Source organism: Salmo trutta, chromosome 13, assembly GCF_901001165.1.
Source record: "Salmo trutta chromosome 13, fSalTru1.1, whole genome shotgun sequence".
Taxonomy (NCBI): Eukaryota; Metazoa; Chordata; class Actinopteri; order Salmoniformes; family Salmonidae; genus Salmo; species Salmo trutta.
The window spans coordinates 59,094,737-59,110,737 of record NC_042969.1 but is presented as its reverse complement, the minus strand read 5'-3'; the positions used below and the strand labels follow the sequence as shown (position 1 = coordinate 59,110,737).

The following is a 16,001-nucleotide window of genomic DNA, read 5'->3' as shown; positions in this document are numbered from 1 at the left end:
CCATGAAGACTAAAATACCCATCGATCATACTTCATGATACAAAGCAATGTCATGTTTGCCATGTCATTGAAGACCTCTCCTGGCTCCATATACATTGAATTACACAACTCAACTCACAGTAAAAGCAAGGCACCCAGCTACAAATTCTAATGTGCTGACCACTTGATTAGTACAACGTTAGTCCGAAGAATGTCACCCACAGTCAAGACACTAGCTTCTGAAATGTCATGTCCAAAGTAAACAGTCAGTGTAAATTTACCAACACATTCTCCACCAAATGCAACATGGTCTCATTATTCAAAATAGTGACATTAAAGTATAGTAGTTATGTCACCAAAGCTGACATATTAGTAATACGTCACTTACGGTGATATATTACTTCTACGTCACGGTAGTGACAATTGTTTTTGACATTCAACAAATTGTAGTTATAGTGACACAGCTGACATATTACAAATACTTCAGTATAGAGACTTCCACCACACAAGAAATGTTAGGGACAAGTATTAATGAAATAGGTCTGACAAATTTACTCCACTTCAACTTCACATTTGAACTTAGCCTAGCTGTTCCAGATATCGGAAATGGGCAGCCACTGCACTGCGTCTTTCTTGATGATTTAACAACTGACTTCGCGTATGAAATAAAATGCTATGCTGCCATGCCTTTGCGGGTCTAAGCCACCAGTAGATACCTACATTAACACCCAATACAAGTCAAGTGTAGTAGCTACAGTTCATTTCATAACGAAAGTGAGAGACAAAGAGCTCTACGATGCAATTTCATGTTCAAACTTTTTTTGTGTGAAAAAGTTTAAAATGTACTGTGCTCCTACTCACAAAGGAATGCATACACGCCTCTAACATAGATCACGACAAAATCCAATGTAGCATTCGATTATCAAACAATATTTAGTAACACTAAGCTTGCCCAAAGCGACGGCACTCAAGAAGTAAGACGGCGTCTATCATATGAACTTTCATTATACAAAAACAATAATCCAATAAGTAAGGAAAGAAACTACTTGTCACTGTTAGTAAAGTTAAGACCTCCAATTCTAGAGGTGAATGTTAAGAGGGGCAATCTCAGGCACTTTCCAAAGTCAGGGCTTTGGATTGGAAGGGGGGGGCGAGGGGGACAATTAGGTGACGGTCACTCAATCGAAATGGAAGCCAGCTCTTTGATATGGGCGTTCTCCTCCTCAGAGCCATCCGGGGAGCTGCTACTGCCGTTTGTCTTTGGCTCCTCCGACACCTTTTCGTCCTTCAGGGATAAGGGGTCCAGGGGGAAGGTGCTGCTCTCGCAATTCTGGGTGGAGGAGACCTGGGAGATGACCGCCATCTGGACAGACGAGTTGTTGCCTTCGAAGCCGTGCTCCACCAGCTCGTACTGCCCCAGAGTCTCCTCCTCCTGCACTTGGCTCAGGTAGTCGGGCATGAGGAAATCACTGGGACCACGTAGAGACATAACAGACGAGAAAAGGCTGTTGATAAAAGGTGTCTCTAGACCTCCTATATAAAGTAGACTACACAGTAAATATGGTGTAATTTCAAAAACGGATGGAAATCGGCCCATTTTCTTGAAAGATAATACGGTGACAGATCTTTTATGTGAGGCCTGTGATCTGTTTTTTGAGAATTAAACTGGATCGCCAAAGAATTTTCCATACAGTGTTATGATCTCAGGCGTAGACATACTATACTATAACATTTTAAAAAGTCAGTGGCCCATTTGAGCCCTAAAAAACCTGTGAGGGCTTGAGTTGATTAAGAAGTGGAAAAGTCTAGAATATATGAGTCCATGTCTGCTTTATGTAGAAGTACTTTAAGTTCTATGAGCAATACATTTAAATGAAAGCCATTAAAACGGAGTGAAATTCCTATATGGAAAAGCAAAATGCATTCTGACAGAAATAGGTTATGTAATTTATCCAAATTGTTGCAAACAAGACGAAAGGATTTAAAGCCCCTAACACGCATCATTTGATACTGTATGTTTCTCAAAGGCTAGCAACTAAGATAACAGCATGGAATGGTTCAATTAATAAATTAGACAACAAAATACACAATAGTAACTAATGTAATAGTCTATTCTACATTATATATCCCACTATATAGGGATGAGGAAAGTGGCCAAAGACTGCTTTTGAACCACATTCAGCATGACTGAGATGTGTTGTACTGTAGGTTTTACGGTATGCTTAGTGTTCAACAGTTAGTTGGGCCTGTGTAATGAACCAATTCCGAATAGCTTAATAGTATTTCTCCCTGAACACGGCCACTATGGGAGGTTTATTTGTATTTTTTGCTTATTTCCTGTGCTACGTTAAGCTGAGTAAATGAAGGGACGACACCCCGGGACTCCTCACCTGCTCTGGAAGTAGTTTGCTAGTTCAGATGCTTCATGGTTCAGACTCCGCAGGTGTACAATTAAATTGCCAGAGTTGGTAAACATGGCGCCGCACGTTTTGCACTCGTAAATCCGGGGCTTGCGGATTATGTGGCGGGACACCCTCATGTGGTGCTTGTATTCGCCGAAGGACGTGAATGTGGCACTACAAATCTGGCACCGGAAACAGCGTTTACCTTCGTGCTTCAGCCGGTGCATCTTCAGGGAGTAGGCCCGTGTGAACTTTTTCCCACAGCGATCACACTGGAAGGGCTTAATGCCTGTTGAGAAAGGGATGAACAAAAGAGAAAGATTACTTGTGTTGCACATTAGAATCACTACAATAGATTAACTATGAATTCTGCATTATGACATTGATTTTTAGAACTGTTAATGTTAAAACTATCACAAAACTAAAAACAGATGTCGGTGTTAAAAAATGTATCACAAAAAAGTAAAATGTGAGTGTTAAAAATAGGTGTATAAAATTTGTCAGCGTAATGGCTACAGAAACGGGTAGAAATCATCATTGCATGACCTACAGTATAGTATGCACGCACACTAAAGAAACTGGTTTATTTTTATTTCACCTTTATTTAACCAAGTAGGCCAGTTGAGCACAAGTTCTCATTTACAAATGCGACCTGGCCAAGATAAAGCAAAGCAGTGCGACAGAAACAACAACACAGTTACACATGGAATAAACAAGCGTATAGTCAATAACACAATAGAAAAAAAGAAAGTCTATATACAGTGTGTGTAAATGGCATGAGGTGGTAAGGCAATAGGCCATAGTAGCAAAGTAATTACAATTTAGCAGATTAACACTGGAGTGATAGATGAGCAGATGATGAGGAGATGATGGTGTGTAAATAGTGATACTGGTGTGCAAAAGAGCAGCAAAGTAAATAAAAACAATATGGGGATGAGGTAGGTAGATTGGGTGGGCTATTTACAGATGGACTATGTACAGCTGCAGCGATCGGTTAGCTGCTCAGATAGCTGATGTTTAAAGTTAGTGAGGGAAATGTAAGTCTCCAGCTTCAGCGATTTTTGCAATTCGTTCCAGTCACTGACCTCAGAAAACCGGAAGCAAAGGCGGCCAAAGGAGGTGTTGGCTTTGGGGATGACCAGTGAGATAGACCTGCTGGAGCGCGTGCTACGGGTGGGTGTTGTTATTGTGACCAGTGAGCTGAGATAAGGCGGAGCTTTACCTAGCATAGACTTATAGATGACCTGGAGCCAGTGGGTCTGGCGAAGAATATGTAGCGAGGGCCAGCCGACTAGAGCATACAGGTCGCAGTGGTGGGTGGTATACGGCGCTTTGGTAACAAAACGCATGGCACTGTGACAGACTGCATTCAATTTGCTGAGTAGAATATTGGAAGATATTTTGTAGATGACGTTGCCGGAGTCGAGGACCGGTAGGATAGTCAGTTTTACTAGGGTGGCGTGAGTGAAGGATGCTTTGTTGCGAAATAGAAAGCCGATTCTAGATTTGATTTTGGATTGGAGATGTTTGATATATGAGTCTGGAAGGAGAGTTTACAATCTAGCCAGACACCTAGGTATTTGTAATTGTCCACGTATTCTAGGTCAGAACCGTCCAGAGTAGTGATGCTAGTCGGGCGGGCAGGTTCGGGCAGCGAACGGTTGAAAAGCATGCATTTGGTTTTGCTCGCGCTTAAGAGCAGTTGGAGGCCACAGAAGGAGCGTTGTATGGCATTGAAGCTCGTTTGGAGGTTAGTTAACACAGTGTCCAAAGAAGGGCCAGATGTATACAGAATGGTGTGGTCTGCGTAGAGGTGGATCAGGGAATCACCCGCAGCAAGAGCGACATTGTTGATATATACAGAGAAAAGAGTCGGCCCGAGAATTGAACCCTGTGGCACACCCATAAAGACTGCCAGGGGTCCGGACAACAGGCCCTCCGATTTGACACACTGAACTCTATCTGAGAAGTAGTTGGTGAACCAAGCACAGCAGTCATTTGAGAAACCAAGGCTATTGAGTCTGCTGATAAGAATGCGGTGATTGACAGAGTCGAAAGCCTTGGCCAGGTCGATGAAGACGGCTGCACAGTACTGTCTTTTATTGATGGCAGTTATGATATCGTTTAGGACCTTGAGCGTGGCTGAGGTGCATCCATGACCAGCTCGGAAACCAGATTGCATAGTGGAGAAGGTACGGTGGGATTTGAAATGGTCGGTGATCTGTTTGTTAACTTGGCTTTCAAAGATTTTAGAAAGGCAGGGCAGGATGGATATAGGTCTATAACAGATTGGGTCTAGAGTGTCTCCCCCTTTGAAGAGGGGGGATGACCGCGGCAGCTTTCCAATCTTTGGGGATCTCAGACGATACGAAAGAGAGGTTGAACAGGCTAGTAATAGGGGTTGCAACAATTTCGGCAGATCATTTTAGAAAGAGAGGGTCCAGATTGCCAAGCCCAGCTGATTTGTAGGGATCCAAATTTTGCAGCTCTTTCAGAACATCAGCTGTCTGTGTTCTGTGACAAAGGCATCCAGTCTCCAATGTCGCGCATGGTTCATTGACACACGGGCCGCAACAACCATTTCTGTGCCGAACGGACCAGGGGAACAATATGAAGGGAGATTGAGTTGGCACACGAGTCATTATTTCCATAGAACTCAGTGGCCATGGAATACTACAAAAAGAGCTTCCGTTGACTCAGTTATTTATGGCCCTCGTAAACATGCCACAACTAAGATTAAGCCTGACTTTTTTCAATGAGAAATATAAAAATACATCAACGACACTTTGAGGCGTACGTTTACGAGAATTTCCAATGAAGCCCATTGCGCAGAGCCAGAGAAGGTTAATTTAAGCAGACGTGAACTGCATTACTTTTAACTGCATACAACACTATGGATCAAGCTTAAATGACCCTGAAGAAAAATACTTGAGCCCCATGAGGTATTTTCAACCAGATAGTCAGCCCTACTCTACGGTATACTTGACTGGCCAGTTTAAAATAACAACCCATAGGAGCTACAGTAGTGAAAAACCTCTGGACACAGCTACAGGGCTGCAGGGCAGAGAACCCCCCCCCCCCCCCCCCCCCCCCCTTGCTTTGATGGAATAATCCCCTATATATTTCATAATTGGGTCTAGTAGATGTGTGTGTTGGCTGGGGGATAGAACCCTGATGGTCTTCTTGATGAATGTGAGCGGTGTGTGTCTGATGTTTGGAGTACCAGAGACAATTATCCCATTATTTGTTGGGACACAATATGGAGTCCTTGCCTGCAGCCTATAGTTAGTTACTTTCCACATGCTGTAACTGTGCATGGCTGCACAAATGGGACTGTTCACATGCAAGCCTGATTACTTTTGGACAACTTCATGCTTCAAGCTTATAGGAGACATTAAATGGGACATTACACTCCAAAAATCTAACTTGTTGTATCAAGGGCTGGAAAAGTTTAAACAACAACACTCGATCTCATTGAATGTAGCACTGCTTGTTTGTGAAGTTTAAGAGTCAAGTTGAAATTAGTGCCGATATTTGGTTGACATTTCCTGTTATAATGTTCCACTGTTGTCAAGCATGAGTTTGGACATGTGTGCGCTTGATGAGTGTGTTTTTCCGATGTCAACCGAGGCGGGAGACACTAAGCCTCAAGTGTTTCCAAAATCAATGTTCCCTGGAATGCCCTTCATCCTTCTCCACAGTGTGCCATGAGTCAAACTATTAAATAGCCATTCATACCATTGATCTCTGGCTCCTATCATCGGGTGGATAGAGGACGCATGGAACTACTGTAGGGGGCAATGTAAATACAGTACAAGTCACATGAGCTACTTTCCAGATGGGTACCTATGACATAACAGATAGGACATAACAGGTTGCAGAGCAGTAGTTAGTCTACACAGCCTTCTCCAACTGCATAGTGGATGTGTGGAAATACCTACCAGAGTGGATGAGCATATGTTGCTTCAAGTTCTGTATGCGGGTGAATCGGACGCCACACGTGGGGCACTGGAAAGGTCTGTCAGGCCCGTTAGTGCCAGGGCGGATGGAAGGGCTTATGTATAAGTGGTAAGGGTACTGGAGGCTTTCTAATCTGAGAAACAAGAAAGAGGATGTGGTGCTTCAGTGAGGTACGCACACATTTGGTAAAGCTTGTGGTGCCAGATCAAAACCGTCATCATAAAAACATCAAGACCCAAGGATTCCATACCAGCTGAAAAGGCAAAATGGAACACACACACATATATATACACATATATATACACATACATACATACATACATACATACATACATACATACATACATACATACATACATACATACATACATACATACATACATACATACATACATACATACATACATACATACATACATACATACATACATACATACATACATACATACATACATACATACATACATACACACACACACACACACACACACACACACACACACACACACACACATATATATACATATATATACACATATATATACACATATATACACATATATATACATACACATATACACATATATACACATACATATATATACACACACACACACACACACACACACACACACACACACACACACACACACACACACAGTATCAGTCAAAAGTTTGGAAGAACGTACTCATTCAAGGGTTTTTCAATTTTTGTGAACTATTTTCTACATTGTAGAATAATAGCTAAGACACCAAAACTATGAAATAATGTAGTAACCAAAAATGTTAATTAAGTGTTAAATAAATACAAATATATTTTATATTCTTCAAAGTAGCCACCCTTTGCCTTAATGTCAGCTTTGCACACTTTTGGCATTCTCTCAACCAGCTTCACATGGAATGCTTTTCCAACAGTCTTGAAGGAGTTCCCACATATGCTGAGTACTTGTTGGCTGCTTTTCCTTCACTCTGCGGTCCAACTCATTCCAAACCATCTGAATTAGGTTGAGGTCGGGTGATCGTGGAGGCCAGGTCATCTGATGCAGCACTCCATCCCTCTCCTTCTTGGTCAAATAGCCCTTACACAGCCCGGAGGTGTGTTTTGGGTCATAGTCCCACTAAACGCAAACCAGATGGGATGGCGTATTGCCGCAGAATGCTGTGGTAGCCATGCTGGTGAAGTATACCTTAAACTCTAAATAAACTGACAGTGTCACCAGCAAAGCACTCCCACATCTCCTCCTCCATGCTTCACGGTGGGAGCCACACATATAGAGATTATCCGTTTACCTACTCTGCATCTGGAACCAAAAATCTCAAATTTGACTCATCAGACCAAAAGGACAGATTTCCACCGGTCTAATGTCCATTGCTCAAGTTTCTTGGCCCAAGCAAGTCTCCTCTTATTATTGGTGTCCTTTAGTAGTGGTTTCTTTGCAGCAATTCGACAATGAAGGCCTGATTCATGCAGTCTCCTCTGAACAGTTGATGTTGAGATGTGTCTGTTACTTGAACTCCGTGAAGCATTTATTTGGGCTGCAATTTCTGAGGCTGGTAAATCTAATGAACTACCTCTCTGCAGCAGAGGTAACTCTGGGTCTTCCTTTCCTGTGGCGGTCCTCATGACAGCCAGTTTCATCTTAGCGCTTGATGGTTTTTGTGACTGCACTTGAAGAAACTTTGAAAGTTCGACATTTTCCGTATTGACGGACCTTCATGTCTTAAAGTAATGATGGACTGTCATTTCTCTTTGCTTATTTGAGCTGTTCTTGCCATAATATGGACTTGGTCTTTTACCAAATTGGGCTATCTTCTGTATACCACCCCTACCTTGTCACAACAAAACAGATTGGCTCAAAAGAATTAAGAATTCAGAAATGTACTTTTAACAAGGCACACCTGTTAATTGGAATGCATTCCAGGTTACTACCTCATGAAGCTGGTTGAGATAATGCCAAGAGTGTGCAAAGCTGTCATCAAGGCAAAGGGTAAGTACTTTGAAGAATCTCAAATATAAAATATATTTTGATTTGTTTAAGACTTTTTTGGTTACTTCATGACTCCATGTGTGTTATTTCATAGCTCTGATGTCTTCACTATTATTCTACAATGTAGAAAAAAATTCAAAATAAAGAAAAACCCTGGAATAAGTAGGTGTCCAAACGTACGAGTGGTACTGTGTATACAGTTGAAGTCGGAAGTTTACATACACCTTAGCAAAAAACATTTAAACTCAGTTTTTCACAATTCCCAACATTTAATCCTAGTAAAAATGCCCTGTCTTAGGTCAGTTAGGATCACCACTTTATTTTAAGAATGTGAAATGTCAGAATAATATTAGAGTGATTTATTTCAGCTTTTATTTCTTTCATCACATTCCCAGTGGGTCAGAAGTTTACATACACTCAATTAGTATTTGGTAGCATTGCCTTCCACAACCTTCCCACAATAAGTTGGGTGAATTTTGGCCCATTCTTCCTGACAGAGATAGTGTAACTGAGTCAGGTTTGTAGGCCTCCTTGCTCGCACACACTTTTTCAGTTCGGCCCACAAATGTCCTATAGGATTGAGGTCAGGGCTTTGTGATGGCCACTCCAATACCTTGGCTTTGTTGTCCTCTGGAAGTATGCTTGGGGTCATTGTCCATTTGGAAGACCCATTTGCAACCAAGCTTTAACTTCCTGACTGATGTCTTGAGATGTTGCTTCAATATATCCACAAAATGTTCCTACCTCATGATGCCATCTATTTTGTGAAGAGCACCAGTCCCTCCCGCAGCAAAGCACCCACACAACATGATGCTGCCACCCCCGTGCTTCACGGTTGGGATGGTGTTCTTCGGCTTGCAAGCCTTCCCCTTTTTCCTCCAAACATAACGATGGTCATTATGGCCAAACAGTTCTATTTTTGTTTCATCAGACCAGAGGACATTTCTCCAAAAGGTACAATCTTTGTCCCCATGTGCAGTTGCAAACCGTAGTCTGGCTTTTTTATGATGGTTTTGGAGCAGTGGATTCTTCCTTGCTGAGTGGCCTTTCAGGTTATGTCGATATAGGACTCGTTTTACTGTGGATATAGATACTTTTGTACCCGTTTCCTCCAGCATCTTCACAAGGTCCTTTGCTGTTGTTCTGGGATTGATTTGCACTTTTCGCACCAAAGTACGTTCATCTCTAGGAGACAGAACGCGTCTCCTTCCTGAGCGCTATGACGGCTGTGTGGTCCCATGTAGTTTAAACCTGCATACTATTGTTTGTACAGATGAACGTGGTACCGTCAGGCGTTTGGAAATTGCTCCCAAGGATGAACCAGACTTGTAGAGGTCAACAATTTGTTTTCTGAGGTCTTGGCTGATTTCTTTAGATTTTCCCATGATGTCAAGCAAAGAGGCAGTGAGTTTGAAGGTAGGCCTTGAAATACATCCACAGGTACACCTCCAATTGACTCAAATGATGTCAATTAGCCCATCAGAAGCTTCTAAAGCCAGGACATCATTTTCTGGAATTTTCCAAGCTGTTTAAAGGCACAGTCAACTTAGTGTATGTAAACTTCTGACCCACTGGAATTGGAATACAGTGAATTATAAGTGAAATAATTTGTCTGTAAACAATTGCTGGAACAATTACTTGTGTCATGCAAAAAGTAGATGTCCTAACCGACTTGCCAAAACTATAGTTTGTTGACAAGAAATTTGTGGAGTGGTTGAAAGACGAGTTTTAATGACACCAACCTTAGTGTATGTCAACTTCTGACTTCAACTGTATATATCCATCTACTTCTTCCGTACCATCTGCTCTCCTAAGGCTTCAACCAATCATATTGTTACCTTTCATCATCCTCAGCATGACCTCCAGCATTGGATGTACTTTGCATTGAGGGCAACCCTTCTGTGACTCCCTCATCTATCGAACCTATGCCAAAACAAAGAAGAAATATAATTTCCCCCAGTTACTAGCTCTTTCTCAGTCTGATTTCCATAAGACATGGTTTGGGATCGAACCCATACACAGATCTAATGCAAAGAATGAATAGCTTTAAAGTGGCAATCCGCAGTTGAAGCAATTGAGTGTCCTTCCCACCACTGTTTGGGAAAACAGTTGATGAATGGGGCTAGAGAAATGTAGCCACTCAAATTCAGACAGAGCTATCGATCCAAGGATTGACCATTCATAACATCAAAATTATAATTTTAAAAATGTTTTGAGGCTATCCAGTGTTTGTTTATATTTAAGCCTACTTTGTTACTTTGAGTAAAACAAGATTATATTTTGGGTTCTGATTGGGTACGATAGTTGAACAAAGTTCATGATGACTTTATAAGTTATATTCTCCAAGAATCAATAGGGTAGGGCTAAATATAATTAATTTCTAAAACAAAAAAGGTATGTAGCAACTGCAAATTAGCCCTTTAAATTGTGGTAAATTACACTCCCAAAAAGTGTAAAGAGGAAAAAAGGTTGGTGGGCTTGTATTGAGATAAGTCCACATCCTAGGTCATCCATTATGTAGACCCAGCTACATGCCGCAATTCAAAACGAATGGAAAAGATATGCACACCAGACTATGTGGTTAGGCCTAGCTCTTCCATTAATTTGGGGACGAAGCATTTAGCTAAAAATCCACAACCGTAGGCGTGGGATGCAATCTCACCTTGACATAAGACTTCTGTTGAGGTCTGAAACCATCTAAGTGTTGTCAGTTTGAGAGACCCATACCTATGGAGGAGGACTGTGGGCTGATGAGGAGGTCCTCCTGGACCTGTTCACTGCAGGGTACTGTCTGCTGGTCACTCAGGGAACTCTGGGAAGCGCTGACGGGCTGCGACGACGTCTCCTGGACCTCCTCGTCACTCAGCCGCTCCACCTTCACACGCACGTCCTCCTCAGGGCCCGCCAGCGACAGCGGCACCTTAATGGAGCTTTCGCAGGCCAGGAAGTCACTCAGACGGCGGCTCACCTCCGAGGGCCCTGCCTGGTCCAGACGGCATGGGCTCTCGGGAAGCTTGGGCTGCTTATCCGGGTGGAACCTCCGGTCGATACCGAAGGGGAACGTCCACGGGAAGGCCAGGGAAGAGTCCACTGGTTGGGTGGTGGTCTCCGAGAAGGAGGAGGGCGATGGGTTGGGCATCTGCGGCGAGGTGATCTGCGAGGTGCATTTGAGTGGGCTCTCTGGGGACATCATGATAAAGCTCTTACGTTTGCGGCGTGACTCGCGACACACAGGGATGTTCCTCTCCATCACGCTGCAGTCAGACGATACAGGCGACAGGCTGCTGTCCAATGGGGTCAAGGCGCAGTGGGAGGAAGCACTCTCGCCGAGAGCCGACTCCTGCGGTTTCTCCTGCCCAATGCTCCCGGCACTCCAGAGGATGCTGGACTTCATGAATTCTGAGCACGTGCTCGCCACAGCGAACATCTGCATGTAACTGGCGGCGGCTAAAACGTCGATGATGTTCTCCGTGCTGATGGAGAGGGTGGAGGTGTAGGCGTACTCCAGCAGAGGGGTGAAACCGCTCACCGTGACGTGGTGCAAGTCCAACACAAACTTATCCTCTTCATCAGGCCTGCCTACTAGTTTGGAGCGGAAGAACTCACTGCAGCAGGCCAGCACCACCTTGTGCGCCAGAAACAACTTGTCCTGGACCCGGATGGTGACGTCGCAGAGGTGGCCCTCGTTGCGCAGAGTGTTTAGTTTTTCCAGCATCTCTTGACTGTGCGTGGGGGAACTGTGGGTAAAGGTTTTGACCCCCATCTTTGTCTTAGTGTACCTACAGGAAGAATGGAAAATTAGCCTTCAATGTTGGCCTACATTGGGCCTTTGCTATAAAGTCAATGTAATGTTTGTATTTCATTATTTTTATGGATGTTAAACAATGGCTATACCAAACAAACAAAAACAACCTAAATATAAACCCAGTCATGGTATTAAAAAAGAAAATACCACATACTATAGTAAATCTACTCTGTCAGATGATAGGATTAGAGGAGCTCAGTTAAGCCTACGTGACTTTAATTTGGCCTCACGACATGGTCTTAACAGGGTGGCGGAAGAAATGCAGAAACAAATGGCGATGAAGGAGTGCCGAGCCAAGAGAAACATCCCTCTTGACATTTGGAAACCCACTGAAACTCAGATTGATTTCATCCCCCAAAGATCTAACGTACAAATGTGCTACTAGCAGAAAATAAATGTGGATGTTCAGAGACAATGTATTTACAGCTCTTGCTATGGTTTAGAAAGAAGATAAACAAATCTCAAAACAAACTTAACCTAACACCAAACAATCTGCATTTTATTTCTGCTACAAGTTTTTGTATTGTTGATGGTTGAGGACAACTGAAGTGCTGCTTACATTATCCTACATTCCAATGAAACCCTACAGCCAAATTGTTCAAACAAATGATGTAATTGTGTAAAAGCATATCAAATTAACCTAAAGGTCCTGTTTGGTTTCTTCCAAGAAGTTACTACGAAAGAGAGCAGGCAGTGAGAGGGTGAAAGAGAGCAGGGCAGTGAGAGGGTGGAAGAGAGCAGGGCAGTGAGAGGGTGGAAGAGAGCAGGGCAGTGAGAGGGTGGAAGAGAGCAGGGCAGTGAGAGGGTGGAAGAGAGCAGGCAGTGAGAGGGTGGGAAGAGAGCAGGCAGTGAGAGGGTGGAAGAGAGCAGGGCAGTGAGAGGGTGAAAGAGAGCAGGGCAGTGAGAGGGTGGAAGAGAGCAGGGCAGTGAGAGGGTGGAAGAGAGCAGGGCAGTGAGAGGGTGGAAGAGAGCAGGCAGTGAGAGGGTGGAAGAGAGCAGGCAGTGAGAGGGTGGAAGAGAGCAGGGCAGTGAGAGGGTGAAAGAGAGCAGGGCAGTGAGAGGGTGAAAGAGAGCAGGGCAGTGAGAGGGTGAAAGAGAGCAGGGCAGTGAGAGGGTGAAAGAGAGCAGGGCAGTGAGAGGGTGAAAGAGAGCAGGCAGTGAGAGGGTGAAAGAGCAGGGCAGTGAGAGGGTGAAAGAGAGCAGGGCAGTGAGAGGGTGAAAGAGAGCAGGGCAGTGAGAGGGTGAAAGAGAGCAGGGCAGTGAGAGGGTGAAAGAGAGCAGGGCAGTGAGAGGGTGAAAGAGAGCAGGGCAGTGAGAGGGTGAAAGAGAGCAGGGCAGTGAGAGGGTGAAAGAGAGCAGGCAGTGAGAGGGTGAAAGAGAGCAGGGCAGTGAGAGGGTGAAAGAGAGCAGGGCAGTGAGAGGGTGAAAGAGAGCAGGGCAGTGAGAGGGTGAAAGAGAGCAGGGCAGTGAGAGGGTGAAAGAGAGCAGGGCAGTGAGAGGGTGAAAGAGAGCAGGGCAGTGAGAGGGTGAAAGAGAGCAGGGCAGTGAGAGGGTGAAAGAGAGCAGGGCAGTGAGAGGGTGAAAGAGAGCAGGGCAGTGAGAGGGTGAAAGAGAGCAGGGCAGTGAGAGGGTGAAAGAGAGCAGGGCAGTGAGAGGGTGAAAGAGAGCAGGGCAGTGAGAGGGTGAAAGAGAGCAGGGCAGTGAGAGGGTGAAAGAGAGCAGGGCAGTGAGAGGGTGAAAGAGAGCAGGGCAGTGAGAGGGTGAAAGAGAGCAGGGCAGTGAGAGGGTGGAAGAGAGCAGGGCAGTGAGAGGGTGGAAGAGAGCAGGGCAGTGAGAGGGTGGAAGAGAGCAGGCAGTGAGAGGGTGGAAGAGAGCAGGCAGTGAGAGGGTGAAAGAGAGCAGGGCAGTGAGAGGGTGGAAGAGAGCAGTGCAGTGAGAGGGTGGAAGAGAGAGGTAGACAGCATGGAGGATAAATGGCAAGTTATGTAACAACAATCAAAGCAGATGCATCATGGTGAAATCCAAATGCATGTGGAGTCCACACTACAAGTGCAGCTGCCCCTCAGACATGTGGCTGCTCTGAGGCATGAGATTTTCCATCAAACAAAACACTCTCCTGAAGGGGCTCTCTTTGGGAGAGCTTGCCGTTCTCACTAAGAAAAAAAGGGGAAATACTCTCAGGCTGTTGGCCCAATAGAGGCAACGCAAATTAGGCTTATGCCACTGATTTTAGCTGCAGTGGAGGAGTGTGGGTTGTTGTTACCTTTCAAAATCATATTCTCTTGATTCTAAGTTTTGGCTAACCTAATCCAAAAGCCGACTCAAGCATTGCCAGGCTTGAACTTTCAAGAACTAGCCCTAAGTTTTTATAGGTGAAGGGTCCATAAATAGGCCTAGATAATTCCCTGTAGAAACACCAACTCGAAGTCTCAAACTAAAAACCTATTGACGAGTAGCTAGGCCTAATAGCCTGCATTATGAAATAAAACATTATTTCTAGAAGGTTATCCCTACTTGAACAGCCTCCACTAACGTTCTTGGGATTTCATCATCATACGGACGAAAATAGCTTACTATGTTACGTTAGCTGCTGCAATGAAGTTGTTAGTTCTTACTAATCAAATCAGGTGCGACACAAATAACCAATAGAGCTCCTCCAAAATTGGGACAGGCATTATGTTTACAGACGAAGGGGGCGTAGGCTCAACTGAACTTAGCTAGCATTTTCACTTGTACACATTAACAGTGCTTTGCACACAGCAAGCAACAACAAGTTGCGATCTAGCTAGTTGATTAGCTAACTACAAGCTAGTTAGCTAACAAAAGAAAGCTTTGTAAAAAGTCAAAACAAATAACTAGTTCGCTGGCTATGAACAATTACAGAGGCTTGTACAAGCCACCAGCTAGCTAGTTGCGTAAACTAGCCATCTGATGTAACGTTTACTTGACTGGCTAGTAAACTACAAATACACACCAAGCTTCCGCACCTTATAACTAGCTAGCAGTGTCCTGCGATCTAGTTACTGACTATGCAACAAAATATACCTTCAGTCGATAGAACAGTGTGTGATTCCGTCTGTTGTTCGACTTGATCGGCCTCGGGTTGTGGAGTCAAAAGAGGCCAATGTAAACACACCACAGCTGGGCGTGCAGCAGCCTAACTTGAAAGCTGTCTGGTTGTTATCCTTGCCTATTTAGCCCGTTCTTTGGAATTCCTTGGGAAGCATTCGTTGGCCAAAAACGGATACATTTGAGATTTTCATTAATACTTGGAGCTGTCGATAGCACAAGTTGTTTTTTAAAGGTTTACAAAATTGTTTTTTTTAGCGTTTCGTTGAGATTATTTTAGCTAGCCTCTGTGCAAATCCTTTTTGCACTTTATTCGTGTCCCATAATGCAACGCGCAACTCAAATTACAGTAGGCAACATCTGATTTGGTAAAGATCATGTCTGACGGCTCTCGAAAGCAATTTATGTAGCTAAATATGGTTGTAATCACAGGGTGGAAAAATGGCAGGTTATTTTCGAGCTGGGTTGAGCAGGCAGGGTGAAGTACCAACAAAGCACAGGCAATTTCCCAACATTTAATAAATATAAGGCTTTAAAATCAGTTCAGAATGCACTTTTCCTCATTTCAGGTCCAGTAGCGCTCATGAACACTTTTGAACCCAATACAAGTAAAACATTTATCAATAGACCAAAAATGAGACACAAGACGTGATGCACCCTAGATGGCAAGTGTCCATTTTCTTTAAACAGTTCCTCTCACAAGCCTCAGTAGCCATGTGGTCTCACCAAATGTTGCAACATGCACTCTACAACCAGTGCTCCACCATGCCAGTCAAGACTTCTTCTTCGGTGGGGTTT

At 44.0% G+C, this 16,001-nt stretch overlaps 1 protein-coding gene across 2 annotated transcripts in view; it reads right to left on the bottom strand.

Annotated features, from left to right (window-relative positions):
- Nucleotides 1–15,554, bottom strand: part of LOC115206181 (zinc finger and BTB domain-containing protein 44) — a 17,181-nt gene extending 1,627 nt beyond the window's left edge. Inside the window, exons 1-6 of one of the 2 annotated variants that reach the window (XM_029772860.1) lie at nucleotides 15,180–15,554; nucleotides 11,057–12,108; nucleotides 10,168–10,252; nucleotides 6,323–6,474; nucleotides 2,370–2,670; nucleotides 1–1,448 (exon numbers count right to left, since the gene is read on the bottom strand). The exon at nucleotides 1–1,448 is cut by the window's left edge and continues 1,627 nt beyond it. In XM_029772860.1, the coding sequence (XP_029628720.1) occupies nucleotides 1,154–1,448; nucleotides 2,370–2,670; nucleotides 6,323–6,474; nucleotides 10,168–10,252; nucleotides 11,057–12,092 (1,869 nt within the window). In that variant the 5' untranslated portion in view covers nucleotides 12,093–12,108; nucleotides 15,180–15,554 and the 3' untranslated portion in view covers nucleotides 1–1,153. The remainder of the gene's footprint in view (nucleotides 1,449–2,369; nucleotides 2,671–6,322; nucleotides 6,475–10,167; nucleotides 10,253–11,056; nucleotides 12,109–15,179) is intronic. The other variant, XM_029772861.1, reaches the window with a different exon arrangement.
- Nucleotides 15,555–16,001: the final 447 nt, after the last annotated feature.